Genomic DNA, 21381 nt, shown 5'->3' with positions numbered 1-21381 from the left:
CTTATTTCATTGGCTGCCTCTAGAGAGGAAAACTTTAAGAAGATGAATTATCAGAATTCTTGGTGTTTGGGGGTTTTCCATTTCATGAACCAAATTTACCAATTAACCATTTAGGAAATAAAGACATTAAATGCCCATTCTTTTCACTTCCCTAACCTGCAATCCATCAAACACTGCTGTCCCTTCTGATTCCTGAATAGGAAAAATCTTGTCTCTCTATAGTAAATATTTTAAATTTGTTAACCACACGTTTAACAAATTTTATCTACTTTATATGGAGACTGTGTCCCTAACACTGTGTCTTAAACATCAATGTGCACATGAATCACACGAGGACCTTATTAAATTGCAGCTTCTGACCTATCAATTCTGGGGCCAGAAGCCCACACTCCTAACAAGCTCCCAGGTGATACAGATGCTGCCGGTCCTTGACTACACTTCCAGTACCCAGGCCTTAGAAATTCACGAGCCATTTGGGGATGGAGGGCGCATGGGGCACACCTGGCCCTCGGGAGCAAGCCGGTTGGCAAGGGGCAGGCCCTCCCGTCTCTAACCCCAGGCTCATCAGTTCTATTTTAAGTAGTTGAAAAATTTAAGGAAAAAACAAAAAGGTATGAAAAGGACAATAGAAATCCCACCTCCTTCTCTTGATTCTCCTGAACTGTAAAAACATCATAGGACAGATTGCACCGAGCAGTTTGACTCTTCTGTGATGCTAAATTACCTTCCACAAGACAGGCAGGGGGGAAGCAATTTAATTCTCCCCATTTCTGCTCCTGGGACAGGACTTATGAGGCAGAGATGCTACTAAGCCAGATCCTCCTGGGGGACATACCCTACAGGGGTTGTGTCACACCACTAGGGCCCACTTAAGGAAATGTGTTTTTGATGTACTTAGTAGTATTCTGAGGGCCTGAAAAAAATCCCCGAAGCTCCTTCTCTCAAGAGACCTCACCGAAGTTTACCTGTAGCCCAGCCGGCGTGGCTCTGTGGTTGAGCATCAACCTATGAACCAGGAGGTCAGGGTTCTATTACCGGTCAGGGCTCGATCCCCAGTAGGGGGCAGGCAGGTGGCAGCCGATCAATGACACTCTCTCATCATTGATGTTTCTACCTCTCTCTCCCTCTCCCTTCCTCTCTCGGAAATCAATTAAAAAAAATTTTTTTTTTAAAAAAAAAGCTTACCTTCCACACGACCAAGAGTAAGGAAGATGCACGTAATGTGGCAGCATTTCTGTTCCTGAACAAAAGGAGAAACCAAACCTCTCCAAATTAAAAAGGTTCCTCCTCCCTAAATGAATTCTGCATTGATCTTAATCCTAGTTACTTATTTGCACAAAAATATACGTATGGAAAATGGTAGTGAGATTCTCTGGAAGCCCATAGGAGGGGGAATCTGTAGGCCTGTGTGTTACTCTACTTTATTGACACCAGCATATATTTTTGTCCACGTTTTGATCTCTGGGTGTAATTTATGGAAAGAATATGTGTGCTTTGCTGCCGAGTAATGAGATTCCCTTTATAGTGTGATGTATAAAATTGACCTGATCACCTAAGAGTCACCTTGTGTTTTTCTATTGGAGAAATTGTACATCTCAAAGTTTATTCTTTATCCACAAATTATGCCCTGGTTTTAGTTTCCAAAATTAGAAAAGATTCGCATGCATTTCCTACTCTTGGAAGGGGTATTTCAAGTTTGGAAACCTAAAATGGGGTCGCTCTTACAGGCTACCTTATGTTTTTTCAAAAATGTGGGTTCAGACTGGCAACAAGAATAAACATTATGATCTGAACTTTCATACAGGAGAAATCTAATCCTGGCAGTAAACATCTGTTCCCTTTTATGTGCATTTGTGGCTCTTTAATATGAATGTTTCTGCAACAGCTGTAGCTTTTCTAATATCCTAAATGGAATCTCCATGGCCTTTAGAGTAATTACCTCAAAGTTTGAGTCATCCGACCTGAGGCTTCTCTGATTAAATCGGTATGAATTATGGAAAACCAAGTGACCATTCCTAGGGGAGGATTCCATTGTGTCCCCTGGAAAGTACTTTCCCAGTCTCTGGGGCTCTGGTCAGTGTTCTAGCAGGCAACGTGCTCAGATGTGGTTAAATAATTATAAGATGTTGCTTATGAACTTGGTCACTGCCATGTTTTCATGCAGCGAAATTCCAAGTGGAGTTTCCACCGTGATCTTTCCACTTTGTTTTACCCTGAACTTTACAAAAGGTTCTAAACACACACTTGTAAAAAAAAAATTTTTTTTAATGGTTTTAACTTATTATCAAGAGATTATCATTGTAGTGTCTAGTTTCAGAATAATTATTTGAGGTTTCTATAGCTATGATGATTGTTTTTCATTTGGATGGTGATTGCCTAATGGAATAGACAGGAAAGCTGGAGGAGTGGGAGCAGCCAGATAAGGAAAAGATTTGTTTCTCTCTTAGCAGCTCCCAGATCTCACTCACTTAATGGACTGAGAAACCCTGCCAATGAAACAGGAGAAACCCTCCGCGATAGCGAACTTGAATTCAGCTGCACACAGGGGCACTGAAGGCCAGTCTCGGCCAGAGGGAAAATTAATAGGCAGGTGCCCAGTGAAAGAAAGACAAAACCATATAGCAATGGAAAGCCGCCTACCTGAACAAAGAGGCTAGTTTTGCAAGACTGTGCCTACAAAAAAAATATTTCTGAGGACACATTTCAGGTAACTAGACAACGGCTGAGCAAGGGCCTCAGCAGATCCGAGTTTATAAAGTCTCAGGAGCAAAGCAGCGAAGTCATTCTGCAGGAGTGTACACTCCGATTGGAATATTCGAGCACATTACATGCTCCTCAGTATTCCACCCATCCATTCATTCATCTATAAATTTTCAAATAAATCATAAACAAAGGGCCCGGCTGGCATGACTCAGCGGTTGAGCATGGACGTAGGATCCGGATGATCGGGGTTCGATTCCTGGTCAGGGCACATGCCCAGGTTGCGGGCTCCATCCCAAGTCAGGGGCGTGCAGGAGGCAGCCGATCAATGACTCTCTCATCATTGATGTTTCTCTCTCTCTCCCTCTCCCTTCCTCTCTCTGAAATCAATAAAGACATGTTTAATAAAACATAAATAAAGGGTTAGTATTTTCTTCTCAAATGCCAGCATCCAGTCTCTTTAGAGGCCTCTGCTGCAGATCTTGAACTAGCCACAGGCACATGGCACTCGGAAAGAGGAGGAGCTGAAGGAGGAGAAGTTTGGGGAAAACAATAAAGGGACCAAGAGAAGATATAAGCAAGGACGCTTAGCTGAGCAGCGGGAGGAGAGCACAAGCACAGAGGAGAAAGATTGATTCCTGTTTCCCACTGGGCTGCGGAGGGCAGGGAGAGAGAGGCAGAGAGCTGCCGACTTGAATTCAATTTACTCAAGGCAGCGAGCACTCACTAATGGGCCAGGCCCCATGCCACATGCTGGGGCACATAGCTAAACAAGTCCATGTCCCAGCTATTAAGGAGCTCACAAACCTAAACAGGAAATTAGTAATCACAGCATATTGTAACACATTCTGAATAGAGACTTGAGAATCAGTTAACATCTCTCCACCCTTATTTTCTCATTGGTTAAAATGACAGACACACTATCTGTTTCTTGGCATTGTTATGTGAGTGCTTATAGCTGTGGGAATTGAGAGACGGGTTAAGTTCATTAGAGTCCAGTAAAGGGGGGGAAAGGTGTGAGTACCATTAACACAATACAGGCAGGACGTCCCTCCTTGTCTTACACAAGAGAAACACCATAGATATTTAGGAGAGAAACCCAAAGAGGGGGACCAGTTTGCCCAAAGTCACACAACTAATAAGTGGCAAAGCGAGAATTTGAACCTTGGCAGGCAGAGCCCATATTCTTACCCATGATCATACTATCCTGCCTGTAAAAGGCACAACGGTTTTCATTGGCACTAGCAGTTTGGGGAAGATAATACTATTTGTAGTAGAAAATCTGCATTGAATTGATTTTAGTAGGAATGAGTCCTTCTTGTTACTTACCAGTGGCTTTCGGGTAAGAAAAGAGACGTAAAGTCTGTGCCCAAGATGTCGTTTTCTTTTTACAAAGTTACCAGATTATTAGGGGACAGTGAATATTAATTAGGACATTTTGCTAGGGACTGTGAGTACAACCCAAAAAAAATAGGGAAATTACACATGTATGCAAATGATTATGTCATGAGGTAAAAAGTAGCACATGGAGGGAGGGAGATACATGGAAAGTGTTATGGAAGTTTGGAGGGTGGATGGATGCCCTCAAGAAAGCTTGAACAACAAGCTAGGCCTTGAAGGCTGAATGGTGATGGAACCTCTGTTTTCGTTACTATGTTGTCTGACCCCAGCTAAGCAAGCTAGGAATGATGATCGTCAGGCCAGCCTGAAAGGAAATTCCCGCTTCACCAAAATACCTCTCCCACCTGACAAGCAGGGCAAGCAGGAATCCAATTTTAGACATTCATTCCTTGGGCACGGCCCTCCTCTTCCCAGGCATCCTTTTTAAAACACACCTTCCACCGCGAAGGGTGACTCCTCCCAGGGTCTCAGCCTTCACATAGTGGTATGAAGTCACTTATCAAACTCCTTTCTCTTGGAGATGTTCTTTGAAAAACACGCTTAAAGGAGACGTGAGTTGGGAGGGTGGGCAAAGGCAGGAGGCAGTTGGGTGCACAGAGGACAGAGTTAGCCCTTCAGGAGGCAGGCCCCAGTCAAAGGCCTTTGTATGCAGTAACCGACTTAATCCTCACAACAACCGTACGTTCTTATCTTACAGATGAGGAAGCCGAGGTACAGAGAAGTGAAGTAACTGGCCTAAGGTCGCAGGGAGATTTGCGGGCAGGCCATCCGCCCATAGTACAGCGTGAGAATAGCACGCACTTGGGACGAGGGAGAGAGGAGATGAGAAGGGAAGGGGGTCAAAAGGAGACGGGAGGCCGTCCACAGCCGCCTCACCTAGACCGAGATTCGGCTTAGGACCAGGTGGCAGTGGTGGTGCTGAGGGAAAGGTAGCTATATCCACTGAACATAGATTTCTTTTATTAATAAAAGTAACATACTGTTTTATTAAAAGTATTTTTCCCTTGGGATGGAAATAGAACTATATGGCCTCGTGCATAATATAGATGAAATAGTTACAGCTCTATTTCTATCTGAATAGCACGTAACTATAAATACTTTCACTTACACTCTCTCACTTGATTCTTATTAAAAAAGAAACCCTTGAGCAATATTATATTGCACTTTTACAAGTGAAAAAACTGAGACTTGGAGAGAGGAATTGATTTTCCCAAGATTAGACCCTTCAGCTGGGGTTCAGATCTTCTATCCCCACCCTTCTCCTCCCTCCACTAAAACAGCGCCTCTGGGCCCATGCACGGGCCCAACCTGTTAGGTTTTGCATGTTCAGTTATCTTCTTTGAGAAATGCAACCCTCATAGGTTCTGAAAAAAAGGGGAAATGCAACCTTCGTGTAAAAAGGGGCCAGATACTGGTAACCGCTCTTGGTACATAGGGAGGTGGATACGTAAGGACCGGGAAAGGGTACTCCAGGCACAAGGAAGAGCTTCTGCAAAGACGCTATGGAGGGAATGAGCCTCGCAGGTTAGAAGCCCGGGTGGCCAGAGGACAGAGAGCCAGGGCAGAGGCATGGAGAGGTGCTCAGCAGGGCAGGAGGGGTAAGTCCCGTGGGCCTTAGGACTTCATTCCAATAATGATAGGAAGCCATCAGAAGAATTTAAGCAGCAGAGAAATATGCGCTGATGTATATATTTTTAAATCTCACTCTGGCTGCTCTGCAAACAGTGGATTGTTGGTGGCTGAGACTGAAACCTGGGAGACCAGTGGTGAATATAAGTGAGTAATTGGGAAAATTGAATAAGACATTAAACACAGTTAATTAAGAACTTTCAGAGTACTAATCAAATGATGGCTATGAATAGGCCAATGGCTATTCATCAAATTAAGTCAAATAATGAGACGAATCTGTTAGCCAGTAGGAAAGATATGAAAGAGCAAATGAAGTGCTTCTCTGAGTTGTAGGTTCCTTGTCAATCAAGCAGTTGTTATTGTGTACTTCCTGGGATGTTCATAAAGATCAATAAAAGTGTCTGGCTCAGCACCTGGCCCACAGTAAATGCTCAGCCAAATATTAGTCTCCCATTCTTTATGAGGCCACAAACAAAAATAGGTTAATGTGCACATAGCCTGCGAATTCAGCAAGGCTAAAATGTATGGATTGAAGTAAAAAATTAAAATGGAAATTAAAGACATCATACTTAATAGCCTGATGCTATATAATGATAATTCTACATACTCCCTGAGTTTGCAGAGCATTTTATATACACATTCTCCTAATACAGAATATGGTTTGGGGTCTCAATACCTAATATTGATGGCCTTTGAATGCCAAGTAAACACTCTTAGAATGAGTGCCTTGAAATCCCCGCCTACTCAGCTGACCCTTTCTGACCCCTTTGTCATAATCCTACTTCCTCTGCCTTGGCGCTTTTCTAAGGTGACAGCCTGCTTTGGTGTCCTGAAATACATGAATATTTTAATATAATTCTCCCTTTTTTGACGGACAGATTTATTTTCTATCATCGTTAATGAAATTTCCAGAGATTGGCTGCAGGTAGTTATGTTAATGAGATTTATGCTTGCTTCTCCTTTGAAAAAGAACCCTCTGGAGCAGTGCTGTGTCATTCAAAGCCACTAGAATTATGATCAGTGAATGCAGACTCAGTCATTCCCATCTCAACTCTCCAGAGGCACACAAGCCAATGTGTAAAAGTTATTTCAGTAACAGTTCACGTGTTCCTACTTTGTTATAATCTTTAATTTTACTTATTTATTAATTTGCCTCATAACTGACAAATTAGTTAAGTGTCTTGGTGTCTAGAATATGAAGCATGAAAAGCCAGATGTTAGTTGGGATCCATTAAGGAGCAAAGGGTTTATATTTCATGTGAATAGCAAGATATAATCATTTCTAGAATCCCCCTTTTTTTAAAAAAAAGTATTTCTACTACTGTGTACATTGTGTCCCTGATAATGCTCAAAACAACAGGTTTTTGAGTGAAATTTAGTTACTTCCATACCTATAAGATAACATGCAATTAACACCTGCCTTTTAATGCTTCACATAAAACATCTCAAAACAATTGATGAATTTGTAATTATAATACACATTTACTCCAAGACTGTGTAAAACACTAGAGTCTGAGAAGGAGATTGCCAATAATTATCCAAAACTTGCCAATAATTTGTTTTCTTGCCTTAGATTTTCTTAACCCTGTGAATCTCAAACTCTATGGTATCAGAATCATCTGGGAGACCTAGGAAATATACAAATGCCCAGGCCCATCCTTCTTCAATATACCTGGTCTCCATGGTCTTTAGCAGCGCCTCGGGTGATTCTGAGTCTCACCAAAGTTTGAGAATCACTGACTTAACCTTTGATATTTTAATCCATCTAAAAAAATATCTCCCTGGTTTGAGTTTCGAGGGAACCAAAGGATGAAAGCATCAGACATAGAAATCACAGGAGATTCCTGGAAACCATTGTTGCCAAGCAGGCATATGTGGAGGTACCTTGTATTTGTCCCAATGACAGCATGCCCAGTAGGCAGGATTTAAGGGGCCTGGTGTAGTGGGTGCCTTTTCCCTCCTTGGGAATGGAACAAGAATTGTATGTGCCCCCCAGCCCCTGTTTGGGGGAGGATTGAAACCAAGAGTGTTCCTTAAATGAACCCCTCTAGTTTTCCATGACCCAACCAGAATTTCTGAGCCCCCAGGTTTCCCAGCAGAATCCCCAACCAATAAACCTGCCAATTAAGCAACTGAATATCATTATCATGAATGTAATTATAGACAGTAATTATAAGCTCATAAATGCCTCAATGAAAGAAGCCCTTTTCCCAAACCGTCTCGGCCTCTTTTCTTGGGAAAATGGCAGGCAATCCTATCCCCTGCCTCGCCCCTAATACAGCCTCCCCTGCTTAGGGAAAAAACCCTGCCCTTGCTGGCCCAGGGGAAATGCTGAGCAAGCTTCAATAGGCTGTACTCTAAGGAGGAATTGCCCCCTTGGGTGGAGTCCCTTTCAGCATCTCTCATCCAAGCCCTGTTCACTAGCTCCCCTCACTAGGGAGCAGTAACTACCCAGTTTGGCTGTATTGCTTAATTTCTGTTCAAGCAGGGAAATTTATACCAAGTTTTAAGAATTTCTGTAGAAAAATGAAATGTTGGAGGTTTTACACAATAGTGTGATCACTTCAACATTGCTTAAAGTGTAGCTCTACAGGATGCAATTTGCCAAGGACTTAGAGAGTCCCAGAAAATAAAGTAGACATTGCAGAAACATACATGGGTGAGAAGGCTTTTCATGTCTATAGAAATAAAATGAATCTCTTTAGGCCCAGAATTAATTCTTGCATTCAGTAACTTTATATTTAGCTCATGAAAACCTCAAACCCTCATGGATAATAGGCACTTGAATGGATTCTACATAGATACGTTGAGTCTGAAATGCAATACAATCTCCTCAGATCTTAATCTGTTTTCTTTTAATGGATCGTGAGCATAAGTGCCTGTAATTGCACCAGTAGTGGGCCTGGTTGAGTCCAGGCCTTGCATTGAAGAATGCCATGTAAACTCTTAGGAGAAAGGGCCCGTGTTTCTTTCATTGACCTCACGTAATGCCTAGCACAGCTCTCTGCATAGAGTGCACTGTCAGGGCTCTTCCCTGAATAAGAGCAAATGTTACCTCCAAAAGCGGCCGCATTGTATGACTTTTTAAATAGGACTATTGCTTACTGGCAAAGGTAGGGTATTTTGAGCCACAGCATTTCCATTTACTGTGACAAAGAAATCACGTGTACAACTTTATTGCTGTAGTTGTTCACACTCTTGTCCTGGAGTAGAAACGGAGTGTGCAAGTACCAGAATTTTCACATAGTAACCTGAGAATAGATTGCACCCTTAGAGAAACCATCCTAACCAACATCCGCTGAAGACATCTAGTAGCTTTAGAGACGGTGCTTACGAAAACCGAAACTATTTTTAACTCTTGTGCTAAACATTTAAAAATCATTTTAAATGTCTGAAAACAGCTTAAAATTCCCAGTCCAATGCACAGATCAGAATGGTCTTGTCTTTCTAATATAAATATCTATGGTCCTTTGGTAAATTCAGCACAAAAAAATTCACTTACAAGTTATAGTCTTTCAATCACTGTATGTGATCACTTTAAAAATAGAACTGTGTTTATGTTATATTTTTTCTCATTTTGACAGACAATCACCTAAGAATTTTTGGAAATATGAATGACCAGAAGGATTAGGTTTTTAATGTGTATGCATATACAAATATGTGTATTAGCTTGCTCACTTTTACTTTCTACTTCATATCCATGTGCAGGAAAGATTCTAAGGAGGTAAAATTCGCTACTAGTGTGAGAAAGTTTTCATTATATATTTCCATTCTTCCCCATTTTTATAGAGGACTGACCTTCAAGTCCCTATTAATTGACTAGAAAAAACAACAACATAATATACATCAATGATTAACTGCTTGTACCTCAACCAAAGAGATCTGGGGTTTATTAATCTATCATTGGGGGCTCTTAATTCACCCCACAACTAAAGTACCACCTGCTATATCCATCATTGGATCTCATTGACGATTTGAGACTACATTGAAACCATTTACAAGATCCAGCCTCCTTCTTTTAGGCCATCAGAGGTAGAAGGAGAATGGACTTGTCACTCAGGGTAGCCACGTGAACATGCCCCACTTAAGTAACAGGGTGCCCCTCAGGTCAGCCTGTGATAAAACCCAAGTCAAACAAGGCCGAACCCTGGATGTGCCATGTCCTAAGGATCTAAAAAGTGTTCACGACCAGCCCTGACCCTCCTGGCCTCAAATGGTCACCTAAGCAGTGACATAAATTGGTGTAAACTGGCTCTTGGGACATTGGTGTGGAAGCAAGACTGGCGAAAGTACAGCCTTCCCAGGGAGGAGCTAATGTCTCTGTAGGCGCTAAAAGTCAAGGGGAATGTGTTGATTATTCTGACAGGCGATCCAACTGTGGTGGCTACATGCCCAAGGCTGACAAATCCTGCATCTTAACACTGCCGTCAAATGGAGATGCATGTGAATACCGTCAGCCCCAAAGAATTGAGAAACAACTTGCCTTCCAGAACCGCATCTCAACCAAATCCTGACAATGCCAACGGCTCATCATCTCGTATTTTTCAACCCTCCAGAAAATGGCCTTACAGCCTGGGACAAACCGAAGCACTGTCCAGACCAAGACCACAACTGGAAGCTAGTAGGAATGTCTGAAGCCTGCCTCCATAGGAAGAGCCATGCGGAGAGGCACGACACATTGAAAAATGAACAGTCATCGCCACATCTCATCCAGGCCACGTGGACTAGCTCCATATTCCACCTGGACCATGACGATGTGAATGAGCAGAGTGCCCCAAGTGCCCAGACCTTCCAGACAGAGGAGAAGAAATGTAAAGGTGAGCAGGTTTTTATTAGACCGTAGCAAGTGTTTCAACAAGGGGGGGAATTCTCTGTTGTAACCGTGTGCTCAGTCTTAGTGTATTCCAGTGTACAGTGTCCATGTGCTTCCCCCAACAATTCTGTTATGAGTTTCTTTATCCCCAACTCCTCTTCTAAACATAATTAAGTAAGTGGGTTCCCAAGGAAAGCAGTTCATTTCAGTTTCATGTAGCGTTAGGGCACTTGGGGAGAAGATGTTTGCGTTTCTCTAATTAGCAGAAAGGTTGTTAGTTTTGGCTTTAATTCTATTTTTGAATCTGAGTAGAAACAGGCATTGCTATCATCATATAAGTACTTGCTTTGAAATGTGTGTACGTGTGTGTGTGTACGTTTCTTCCCCAATTGTGCCAGCAGCTAATGGGATCTCAAAGTCTACTTATAAACCAAATAGACAATTCATGTTCAAAAGAGAGATTTTAAGTTGTTTTTTTAACTCATTAAATCCTTGTGTGATCATCCTGAAAGGTGAGATTATGGTTTTAGGAGGTTGTCACCTCATAAAAAATATGTTAAACTGGCCTAAGTTCCTGATTGCATTAGATTTAGCTGGTCTTTACCTCAGGTCACCTCCACCCTGACAGATGTCTTTGTGCTGATCGCTTTATTGTCTTAGGGCTCCCCAAAATACCTTCTTAAGTTAGTCTTTAAATGTCCAAGAAATCAACTTACGTCTTAAAATGTCCAAGTTCATGTGACTTCCATTCTTTTTCAATTTAGCATTTTCTTTTTACAAAGGCTTTTGTTTTTCTTTAAATATTTTGACTCATGACAAAACTTGAAATTGGATCTTTGAAAATTTGGCAATCACATCCAAGATATATTAATGAAAGTTGCAAAGACTCCTATATATGAGCCCTGAAAGACTTTTGCAACCCCTTCTAACTGAAACATAAGCACATGATCATATTTATCTCCCTCGAAAAAGAACTGCTAGTCCTTTAGCTTTTCTGGAAACACTTCAGAAGCTCCTTGCAACTACCAGTTGGCCTGGGAAGTTGAATGTGCACATCCTCGGATGAAAATAGGATCATCTAAGAAGAAGAATAAAATAGTGATATACGGTCTCATTGGAGAACAGTCAAAACCATCCAGGTTCTGTTTGGGAAGATTTGTGTCTGTCCCTTATCTTTGTTATTTAGGAGATCTGAGAAATTGAGAGGGATATTTAGAAAAAGAGCAAAATGTTTTTCAAAGGAGTCAGGATATAGGACAGGGGTGTGTGTGTGTGTGTGTGTGTGTGTGTGTGTGTATCTATGTACACATTTGTTTGAAATACAATTGGGATTTAGTCTTAGAATTTATAACCAGATTATATCTTTGAATTTTTTGAGCTGGCGTCAAAACCATGTCAGTCCTTGGTATAAAATGAAGTGTCAACAGAAAATGCAGTGTTCTCATAATCTGAGGACCTCACTAACTAAATCTGATTTATTCACAATTGGTACCCATAGTCATTCATTTATTCATTCATTCGTTTATTCATTTAATCAGAGGGACCATCTTTGTCTCGATCTTTTATGAGAAATATTGACCTTGGGCATCTAGAGTTCCCTACACTGCACACTTTTCAATTTGTTCATAGACCTTAAAAGCAAAAGGAAAGAGTCTTTATTTGGATCCAAGACCCTAAGTATAATACAGTGGTTAAGACCACACTTTTGAGTCTGACATATTTGGGCTAGAATCCTAGCCCTTCCAAATTTCTATTCTTGAGCAAACTTATGTGATTGTTGACAAAATTAAATAAGATAATGTTTTTAAGCAATTAGCCTAATACCTCTCCTATAGTGCTCTCTAAATAGCAGCTATCATTATTACTGTAATCATTATTAGTAGTTCTGCATCATTAAATCACAGCAATTTCTTGGACTGCGCTGTGTGCCTGGTAAGGATGGGGGAGGGTGGCAGGGCCAATGACTGTGGTGTGGGATGTGACCTTTCAGGGAGGTTAGAGTTGATTTTGCATTCATTTAGCTCTCTACTGCTGGAAGTCAGAGACTTATTTAATAAGACATTATCAATAAATTATTAGAGTCCTTCCTCAAGATTCTAGTGTTTTCCTAAAAGGAAAACAGCTAAGGTAAACTCTCCTGTAGTTTCCAGACTAACCAGGGTTCACCTTGGCATGAACGTGAGCCAGTGCCTTGGTTCAGTATGAAAATGCCACCAGGAAGCCTACGTTGTCATGGCCCAAGAACCTTATTAACTGAATTTCACTTGCTCGCAGTGAGCACCTGTATTTACCAGTGAGGCCAGGGGAACAATGTGATTAGTCGCTCTTTCCTTTTTGGACTTGGTTCTTCCCCATCTACTCTGCTCGCCTGCCACCTCTGTATAGTCACTGTGAGGAGAGTTCTGTTTTGACGCCCGTCTATACTGGCTGTTTATCTCCTGGGTATCTCTGCCTAGTCCCCAAGCATGCTTGGTCTCTCAGTCCGGGGCTATCATCCCATTCATTCATCCCACAAGGGTTTATTGAGTGCCCGCTACGTGTGGGACATTGTCCTTGATGTCCGAGCACGAAGAAATAGCAGTGGGGCTAAAAGAACATCTAAGTAGCCCCATTTCAAGGACCCCAAATGGAACTGTAAGAACTAAGTGGCCTTCGGGATACAAAAAGTTAAGGATCTGCAGTGCAGGAGCCAAAAGAACAAATTGACTGCTTAACGTTGTGTAATAAGCCCATCTCCCAAACCAGTAATCTAGCCAGTCTAGACCGGTGCACCTGTAAGTGTGATTTGTGGACGGGGAGCCTTCTGCAGACTATGACTTTTACCACTCTATTGATGCAAGTACAGAAACTGAGAATAAGCTTTAAAATTTTGTATAGCCATTTGACATTGCCACTGACCTTCAGATGCATGATCAGTGCATTCGCCTCCTTGAACAAGGTAGAGAGACCAGTTGGGTATTGTCAAATCTGCCTGCCAGTCATACGAGGCCAGAGCTTCCTAGAGTCTTGTGCACTAGAACCGTATGTTGAGCCATAATGAACAATCCTGTTTTTAAATAAGTTGAGAATCACTGATTGATTTGTGCTTTATACTATTCTTAATGTTTTTCTTTAGGTTTGTTTTTGTTATGTATCTAATGTTTTGTTTTTCATTTTGATCTGAATTCTGCTTTCATGTTAATCTGCATATAGCTGTGCTCCTATCTGCTACAGTTGTTCTAATGAAATTAGTTGATAACGTATTTAACTAGAATGAGATCTCTGAAGACCTTATATTCTGCTGCAAAGCCCACAATTCAAATCTACTTTAGAGGCTATTTCCAGCCAGAGGCTATTTCCAGCCAGAAGCAAGTGGCCCCATTCCCTTCCCCAAGCCACCCTCCATCTCCACACTACACTCCCTGGAGTTTTGGTCCCGGTTGGAACTGGTAGCTTGGCCATGAGGACCACATCCCCCTGCCCACCTCCTCCCTGCCCAGCGTCTGAGATGATGTATTCGGCGGTGCTCACAGTTCACCAGCCAGTGGCACTGGCAGCACCTGGAGCTTCTTAGAAATGCAGAATCTCAAGCCCCACCCCAGACTACTGAGCTGAAAGCTCTGGAAAGGGACCCAGGAACCTGTGCTTAACCAGCCCTCTGATTTTTAAAACCTGAGTATCAGGAAGTCCCTTAGACTAGGACGCTTAAATTCTTAGTATAGGAAAGGGTCTGCCACCTAGTGGACACTTGGAAAATGTGTATTTTTTTTTCCAGTCCTTAACTCACCTGGGGAGCCACTGAGTCTTACCCATTCTTGACTAGGCCTTCCTGTAGGCCTGGCTTATTACCTTAAGTGCCAACTAGATGTTCTGTTTAATCACTCTGCCTGGTCACACCTCCCTGTGGGACCTGAGCCCTTCTGAGAGTCCCACTCTAGTTGCCTGGTGCCCTGAACCTCCTCTGAGTTTTTATACTGTACAAGGCTTCTCTACTTGGCCCTCTCCAGCCTCCTGAACTCTTCTCTGGAAACCACAGCGTCCCCCAGTCCCACAGGATGGGTCCTAGCAAATGTAGGCACCCCTGTAGCTGAATCTAGCCAGCTCTGCTGAACCCAGATAAACAGACCTCCACACTTCGATGTTTGACCTCTGATGTCAATCAGGTACCTTCCTGAAACACTGTAAATTGGTGGGAGATCCAATGCAAGATTGACCCACCTCCCTGCTTGCATCAGACAAAAGGATAGCAGCAATCTGGTGATTTCATTGAATTTTCTCTGTAGATCTGCTCTGTGTTGAGTTTCAGGATAAACTGAGTCTCAGGTCCCCAGGAAGGCAAGAAAAATAGTGCAAATAACTTGACTAACAAGTGATTTTTCTCTCATTATAAAAGCCTCCCATGTTCACTGTACCAAAAGTGAAAACATCCCAAAGGCTTAACAAAAAATAATTTTTAAAAATTATTTGTAATTCCATCCTGCAAGGACAAGCAGGGTTAAAATATGTGTTACAGTTTAGCCTTTTTTCTGTGCGTACCTATTTTTTACAAACTTGGAATCCTATTAGGCATACCATTTTTCACCAGCTTGTAATGCTTAAACAATATATCATGAACATCCTCCCTTGTCGTTAAATACTCCCTGAATCCTGACTTTTATTGGCAATAGATTATCCTTGCTTGGAGATATACTATAATTTATTAAACCAGTTGCCAAGATTTAGACAAGTTAAAGTAATTTTTAAAACAATATCTTATGCCAGCAAAGGGGCAGACTGTTAACTCCTGCTCTTCATGAGGAGGAGAGAATGAATCAGACCAGTGATGACAACTTTAAATGACATACAATTCTCATTTTCCAAACTAGCAAAGTGTCCCGAGGACGGGAGACACAGAGCCAAGTCATCGTCTGCATTATAACCCTTCAGGTTACACATTCGCATCTCCAGCGGCTGATCGCTATCTTTGCCCTTAAGTAAAATACAAGGACATCTCCAGGCAGACGAACACTTTAGAAGAAGTAGGATTTAAGAAGCCTGAACCCTTTCGCCAGTACGACCACCTGCTGCGCCGTGGCCTCCCGCAGCCCGAACTCGCCACGCATCGGGTGCGCGGCCCCCGCGGGGGCGCAGGTGACTCAGACCCGTCCAGGGCACGGGAGCCTGGGCCATCGGGTGAGGGTCAGCGCCCTCTCCCAGCGCCTGGCACGTGCTGGGGAGCCCTGGGATCTGGTGCCTCAAAGGCAGGGAAGGAGACCGGGCGGACGGAGGGAGAGGGCAAGAGAAGCTCCCCGCCGGGTGCAGGGCAGGGAAGCGCGGGGACAAGGCAGTGTCCGGGGGCGGGCGTCAGCCGGGCAGGGCCGCCTCGGCAGTGTCTGTCACAGCGTGCTTCCACTCAGCCGTCCCCCCCCGTAACGTCTGTCCCGTGGGAACGCTCACACAAGGACGCAAAGATCTGTGCTCAACAGTTTTCTTTGCATCTTTATTTTTGTTCCTGAAAGTTTGGAAATAATCCAAATGTCCGTCCTTAGGGGAATGTTCGAATAGATCATGATACACCCAAGCACCTGCTAGAAAAATAAACAGTTTTTTGAAAAAGAGGTGGTTTTAGGAATGCTTCACGGAGAAGCAACCACGCGTTAAGTACAGTGTAATCCCATTTACAGTTTTTAGTGTTTAAAGTCTATATAGTCGTGTGTGCACAAATGTGTCAAGGAAAAGTTCCTAATGCACATTAGCCTTGTGACACTGGACACCTTAACAAGGAAAGAGTGGAATAAAGGGAATGCTAATATTACCGACATAAAACTGCATTGAAAATTTTTCTATAATGAGAATACATTTATGAATAACTTGTGTAATTTTTTTAAATGTTAAGATTATGCTTTACATTCAGACAAGCTTGTGTTGACTTCTTTCCTTTAATTTACCAGCTCTGGGCAAATTTTTTAACCTCTCTGACTCTCCATCTACTTCATTCTAAATGGGGAAATAACGTCCAATTTTTAGATTTGTTGTAAAAATGAAAGATAATATGTGTAAAGCACTCAGCATAGTGCCTGCAACTTTAGTAAAGACTAAATGGTAACTTATAACAGTAACAATCTCTTAGCTTTGTGCCCCCTCCACCAAAATTCAGACAAAATCCAGTACAGTGTGGATGGCTAACTTACCGACATTGCGCTGAAGAGGGAAAGGAATCGTTGGGAGAGAGCTTTATAAAGAATCGCAGGTGACCACTGGAGTTCAAAGCCTTTCCCTTCCCCGGGCCATCTCCCATAGGTGGCCCTGAATGCCTGTGATTCCATCATTGCCCTTTGTGGTTTTTCAAAATGCAAACCTCCGGGGTGGGTATATTGTCAAGTCCCTAGGATCTCCAAGTGGCTGAGTTAGGTCAGATTCTCCCTTGACAGTGTCTAAAAAGGAAGGGAAGGGAGGGGGGGGAGGGGAGGGGAGGGGAGGGGAGGGGGTGGAAGGACACCGTGAAAGGCGTGATGAAAGCAGGCAAATGGACGAGAGAGGAAGCAAGGAGCAGGACTGCCACGTACCACTGTGCACATTGTCAGGTTGTGTGCTGTGCGATAGGGTCAGTGGTCACCGCCTAGTTGAGGCCCTGACACAGTGCCCTGAAGACAAATGTAACCTCCCTCGCTGCCTGCCAAGGGCTGACCCTGACACAGGATAAAACTACAAAGAACTTCTAGTCAAATTTAGCCAAAGGTGTGAGTGCGTATGGATTGTGGGCTATCAGGATTTTGCAAGATTGACACCACTGTATTGTATAATTGAAATTTGCTAAGAGAGTGCAACTTGAATCACCTCACAAATATATATACTGATGCATGTATGATATATTTTAATGTGTATATATACACATATACATATATATACACACATATATACACACACACACACACACACACACACACATATATATATATTATTTTCAATATACTAGAGAGAGTTTCATGGACTAAATATCCAGCAAGGATGTTTAGAAACATCTTGAGCATATAAATGTCCTTGTCTGACATGGTTAAGTTTCTGGAACCCTGAAGGACAACTGACAAACCATGAAGCATCACCGCATGTCAGGTCATCATAGCCCTACAGTATCCTGGCCCCCAGTGTAAGCTACTGATGGCATAAGGGCAGCGAACTGGAGGCATATTTTATACCCACATCCTGGATTCTAACTGATCATCTTGTTTACATGGAGGGAGAAAATACATATTAACTCATAACCTGAAGATTATAATTTTAGGTCATTCAGCCATTGTCCACGCTCATTCATTCATTCATTTAGTAAGCAACTAATATATGCAACTAATATATGCTAAATTAACTTAAATATGCAGGAAATAAGCACTATACTTTATCTATAATTTATGCATTGATTTTAAGAGAATATAGATATAAATATCAATAACTGTTTCAGCTTTACTACATGGAAAGCTGATATTCTTAGTGGAAGCACAGTATTTTGGAAATAAGCAAGGAGTTTGCAGCCAAATAAACCTGCATTCATATCATCACTGGTCAGCCTTAGGACCTTGGGCAAGTTACTTAACCTTGGTCTTACTCCAGGTCTCAGTTTCCTCATCACTAAAACAGAAACCATAATATCTCCCTACAGGATTTCTATGCCTCTGATCTTTCAATTTATCTTCTACATAGCAGCCAGGGGACTGATTTTAAAGACTCAAAAATATGTCACCTGTTCCCTCTCACACAACCCCCATCCCAGCTTGAAATCACCCTTGGTTTCAAGATAAAGTTTAAAAGACTTACAGGTCCTTCATAATGTGGCGTTGGACTGTTTTTATTCCGATCTCTCACCACTTATATAACCTCAACTCAGGCCATTTGTTGTGCCGAACAGTGTCTCCGTGCCTTAGTCACACACTGTTCCCTTTTCCAACCTTAACCTCTTTTCCATACAGGGATGCGAGCACTGTGAACTACTTTCCATTAGATTCGATTATTTAAGCATCACAACAATCTTGTCACTTTTTCAGGCACATTTTTGTAAAAGCAAATTCTGCTTGGTGATGGATTGTGAACAAAAGCCACCCCTGAATATTTTTTAGTAGAGCTGTAATAGGCTAGAGCTGTCTAAAAGCTTTTATTAAATACTAGGGGAGAAGCGAGGAAAACAAATTCAGAGTACAGATGTTTTAAAGGAGGGGGGCTTTGAATTTCTATTCCCACCAAAACAGACTCAGCCCCAGAGCCCAGAGGCCCGGTCTTGTTCCCGGCCACCTGGGGATTTGCATTTCCACGCGCCTGGCCTGCTTCCCCCAGCAGCTCTCCTTGGTAAAGGCCATAAGGACATCCCCTTCAGCAGATTCCCAGGTTCCTAAGTGAAATTTTTTTTCTCTCTAGAGGAAAAAAAAAAAAGTCCAGAGGTTGATAGTCTAGAATAGTATGGCTCTACTATTCTAGAATAAATTGCGTTTAGTACTTTCCTAGTCTGTCTCCTTGACCTGTCTCCTCTACTTGACTAGGTAACTCAAGGGCAGGTGAAGCCAGACGGAGGTGCGGGAGGCAAATGTTTAAGAACTAAGGGAAATATGCAGTGAAACTGAGAATGAAGAAAAGGGAGTAAGTAGGCAGGGTGCCCTGGCCCTGGTGAAGGGACTGCGGTTGGACACCCAGTAGAACAGCAGTTCTCAAGTTTTGCTGCCTATGAAAATAACCTGAGGAACTTTTAAAAATCTTGCTACTCGGGTGTTACCCCATGTTGACTGAATCAGAATTTCTGAGGGTGACACTAGGTTCTTTAGAGTTTGTGGGAGGTTCCTGTGTGGAGTCTTATTTGAGAATCAACACATTTGAAAAATAGAGTGAGGGGAAGAGAGGAACCATTGCCTCCTTCAGAGACCTTGAGAGTTTGTCGTTTAACCTCTGAGGTTTTCCAAGCAAGACTGTTATTCTTATCCTTTTAAGTTATTTCCTTCTGGCCACGGACAAACGTGTATTTCTATAATAAATAATTATTGATTGTAACACTTCTAATGAAAATTATGAAAGCCCTCTGAGTTTATTTCAGGCAGTTCGATGCACTATGGGTCAAATAACTCTCAAGCTTCTCTTTAAGTGACTAAATTAGAATTGTCAGCCAGGGAAGTAAGAAAACAATCTTACTGAAGCTCACCTCATTTGTGACACATAATATGTTTAAATTGCTTTATCGACTTCGCAAAGAAGCCTGCCAGATCGATCACGAGTGACAACGCTGTGATTGCTTCTATCAGGGTGGGAGGGGCCGTAGTTCAAATTCAGTGTGAGCGCTGAACCCATTTCCAGCTAACAGTAATGAGAGTTTCAGGCATTCACTGCAAGTAAAGGATAGCTCCACTTGGTATAAGGCGTGAGTTTCAGAAAGCTTTGCACTGTTTTCTCCAAAAAACAAAAGTCAGTGAGGAACTGGGTTCTCTTAAATACGTTTTGAAACTTTTTTCCTATTCAGTGATTTCTGAAGGAATTCAGGGTGGTTTTAATTCAATAAAAAATGCTGTAGAGCCCTAACCTGTTTGGCTCAGTGGTTAGAGCTTTGGCCCGTGGACTAAAGGGTCCAGGGTTCGATTCCAGCCAAGGGCACGTACCACCTTGGTTACAGGCTCCATCCCCAGTCAGGGCTCGTGCAGAGGCAACCAACCAACGTGTCTCTCTCATCTCTCTCTCTGTCTCTCTCTCTGTCTCTGTCTCTCTCTCTCCTCTCCCCTCCCTCCCTCCCTTCCACTCTCTCTGAAAAAGCTACGGAAAGAGTATCCTCAGCTGAGGATTAAAAAAAAAAAAATGTTATGGATTCTCAGCATTTCCTACTTTTCATAGAAATTGAGAGAAAACGTTTTTTGGGAGATGTTCTTTCCTTTTTCACTGCAGTATTTATATCCAGTTCTGGGGCAGAATAACACTATGATTTTTCAAGCACATTTAGCAAATTCTGAAAAAATGTGTACGTGTTTTTTTGGAATGAAAGTTGAAGCTCTGGTTTTAGTTGATATTGTTTCTGGTGAAAAGCAAGAAATTGCTTGGATTTGTGCCCTCAGTGAAACAGAAGGGAGCCAGGAAATGTGCTGAGCAAAGTTACAGAATTGGATGGATTCAAATGCAGCTCCTCACCAGAAAGAAGCCTTGGAACAAGTGTGTTTGCCAGGAAAGAAAACCACTTTGTTGAAAGGTTAATTTTCAGATTAGTTTTGGGAAATTTGAGATAAATAAATGAAATCAGACACACACAAAAAAACAAAAAACCATAAGGCCTGGATCCTTTTTCCTGGGGTTTTCAGAAAATAATCATTGCTTCCAAAGAAATGTTTTGACATTTTAGTAGGGAGAACATGCTAATTATAATGTTATGTGTATGTGTTCTTAAAAACCCCTGTGAATAAATCTTTTATTTGTTTTGAGAGGAATCAAAGAGTAAAAACATTAAAATGTTAGCTGCATTCTTCATTCTTTTGGTAACTTTCATGCTTTCTAGGATGTTGCAATTTCTTTTCCGGTTCAATTGTACCAATTTGAAGAAAATTCCTTTACTTGTTTTATAGCTCCACTTTTCATTTTTATAGTTGTTTTATAGTTGTTTAGTTTTTATAGCTGTTTAGTTTTTATAGCTGTTTTGCTTGTTTTAGAGTTGCAGGTTTTCAAAAAGTCTTATTATTAAACGTCCACGGGGTCTGCCTGGGTTTCTGCTCTCAGTTTGTCTCATCTGCAGCTTGTTTTTTAATTCTTCACCTTCCCTGGAATCGATAGCTCCCTTACTACATTTATAAAAATCGTCAGCACTTAAAAAGCTGTCTTGCAAGACAATGGTCTGCTTCACTCTGTATATTGAATACACTTGCTGTTAAGCC

The 21381-nt window shown here is 42.1% G+C and overlaps 1 protein-coding gene across 5 annotated transcripts in view; it reads left to right on the top strand.

Annotated features, from left to right (window-relative positions):
* THRB (thyroid hormone receptor beta) overlaps positions 1-21381 on the top strand; it is a gene marked incomplete at its 5' end in the record, with an annotated part of 266876 nt that overhangs the window by 210798 nt on the left and 34697 nt on the right. For all 5 annotated transcript variants that reach the window (XM_081159548.1, XM_081159547.1, XM_081159546.1 and 2 more), the window contains one exon: positions 10287-10547. In XM_081159548.1, the coding sequence (XP_081015674.1) occupies positions 10287-10547 (261 nt within the window). The remainder of the gene's footprint in view (positions 1-10286; positions 10548-21381) is intronic.

Source organism: Miniopterus schreibersii (genome assembly GCF_964146895.1).
Source record: "Miniopterus schreibersii genome assembly, chromosome: 15".
Taxonomy (NCBI): Eukaryota; Metazoa; Chordata; class Mammalia; order Chiroptera; family Miniopteridae; genus Miniopterus; species Miniopterus schreibersii.
Note: the sequence above shows the minus strand (reverse complement) of the source record. Positions and strands in the feature narration are given on the sequence as shown.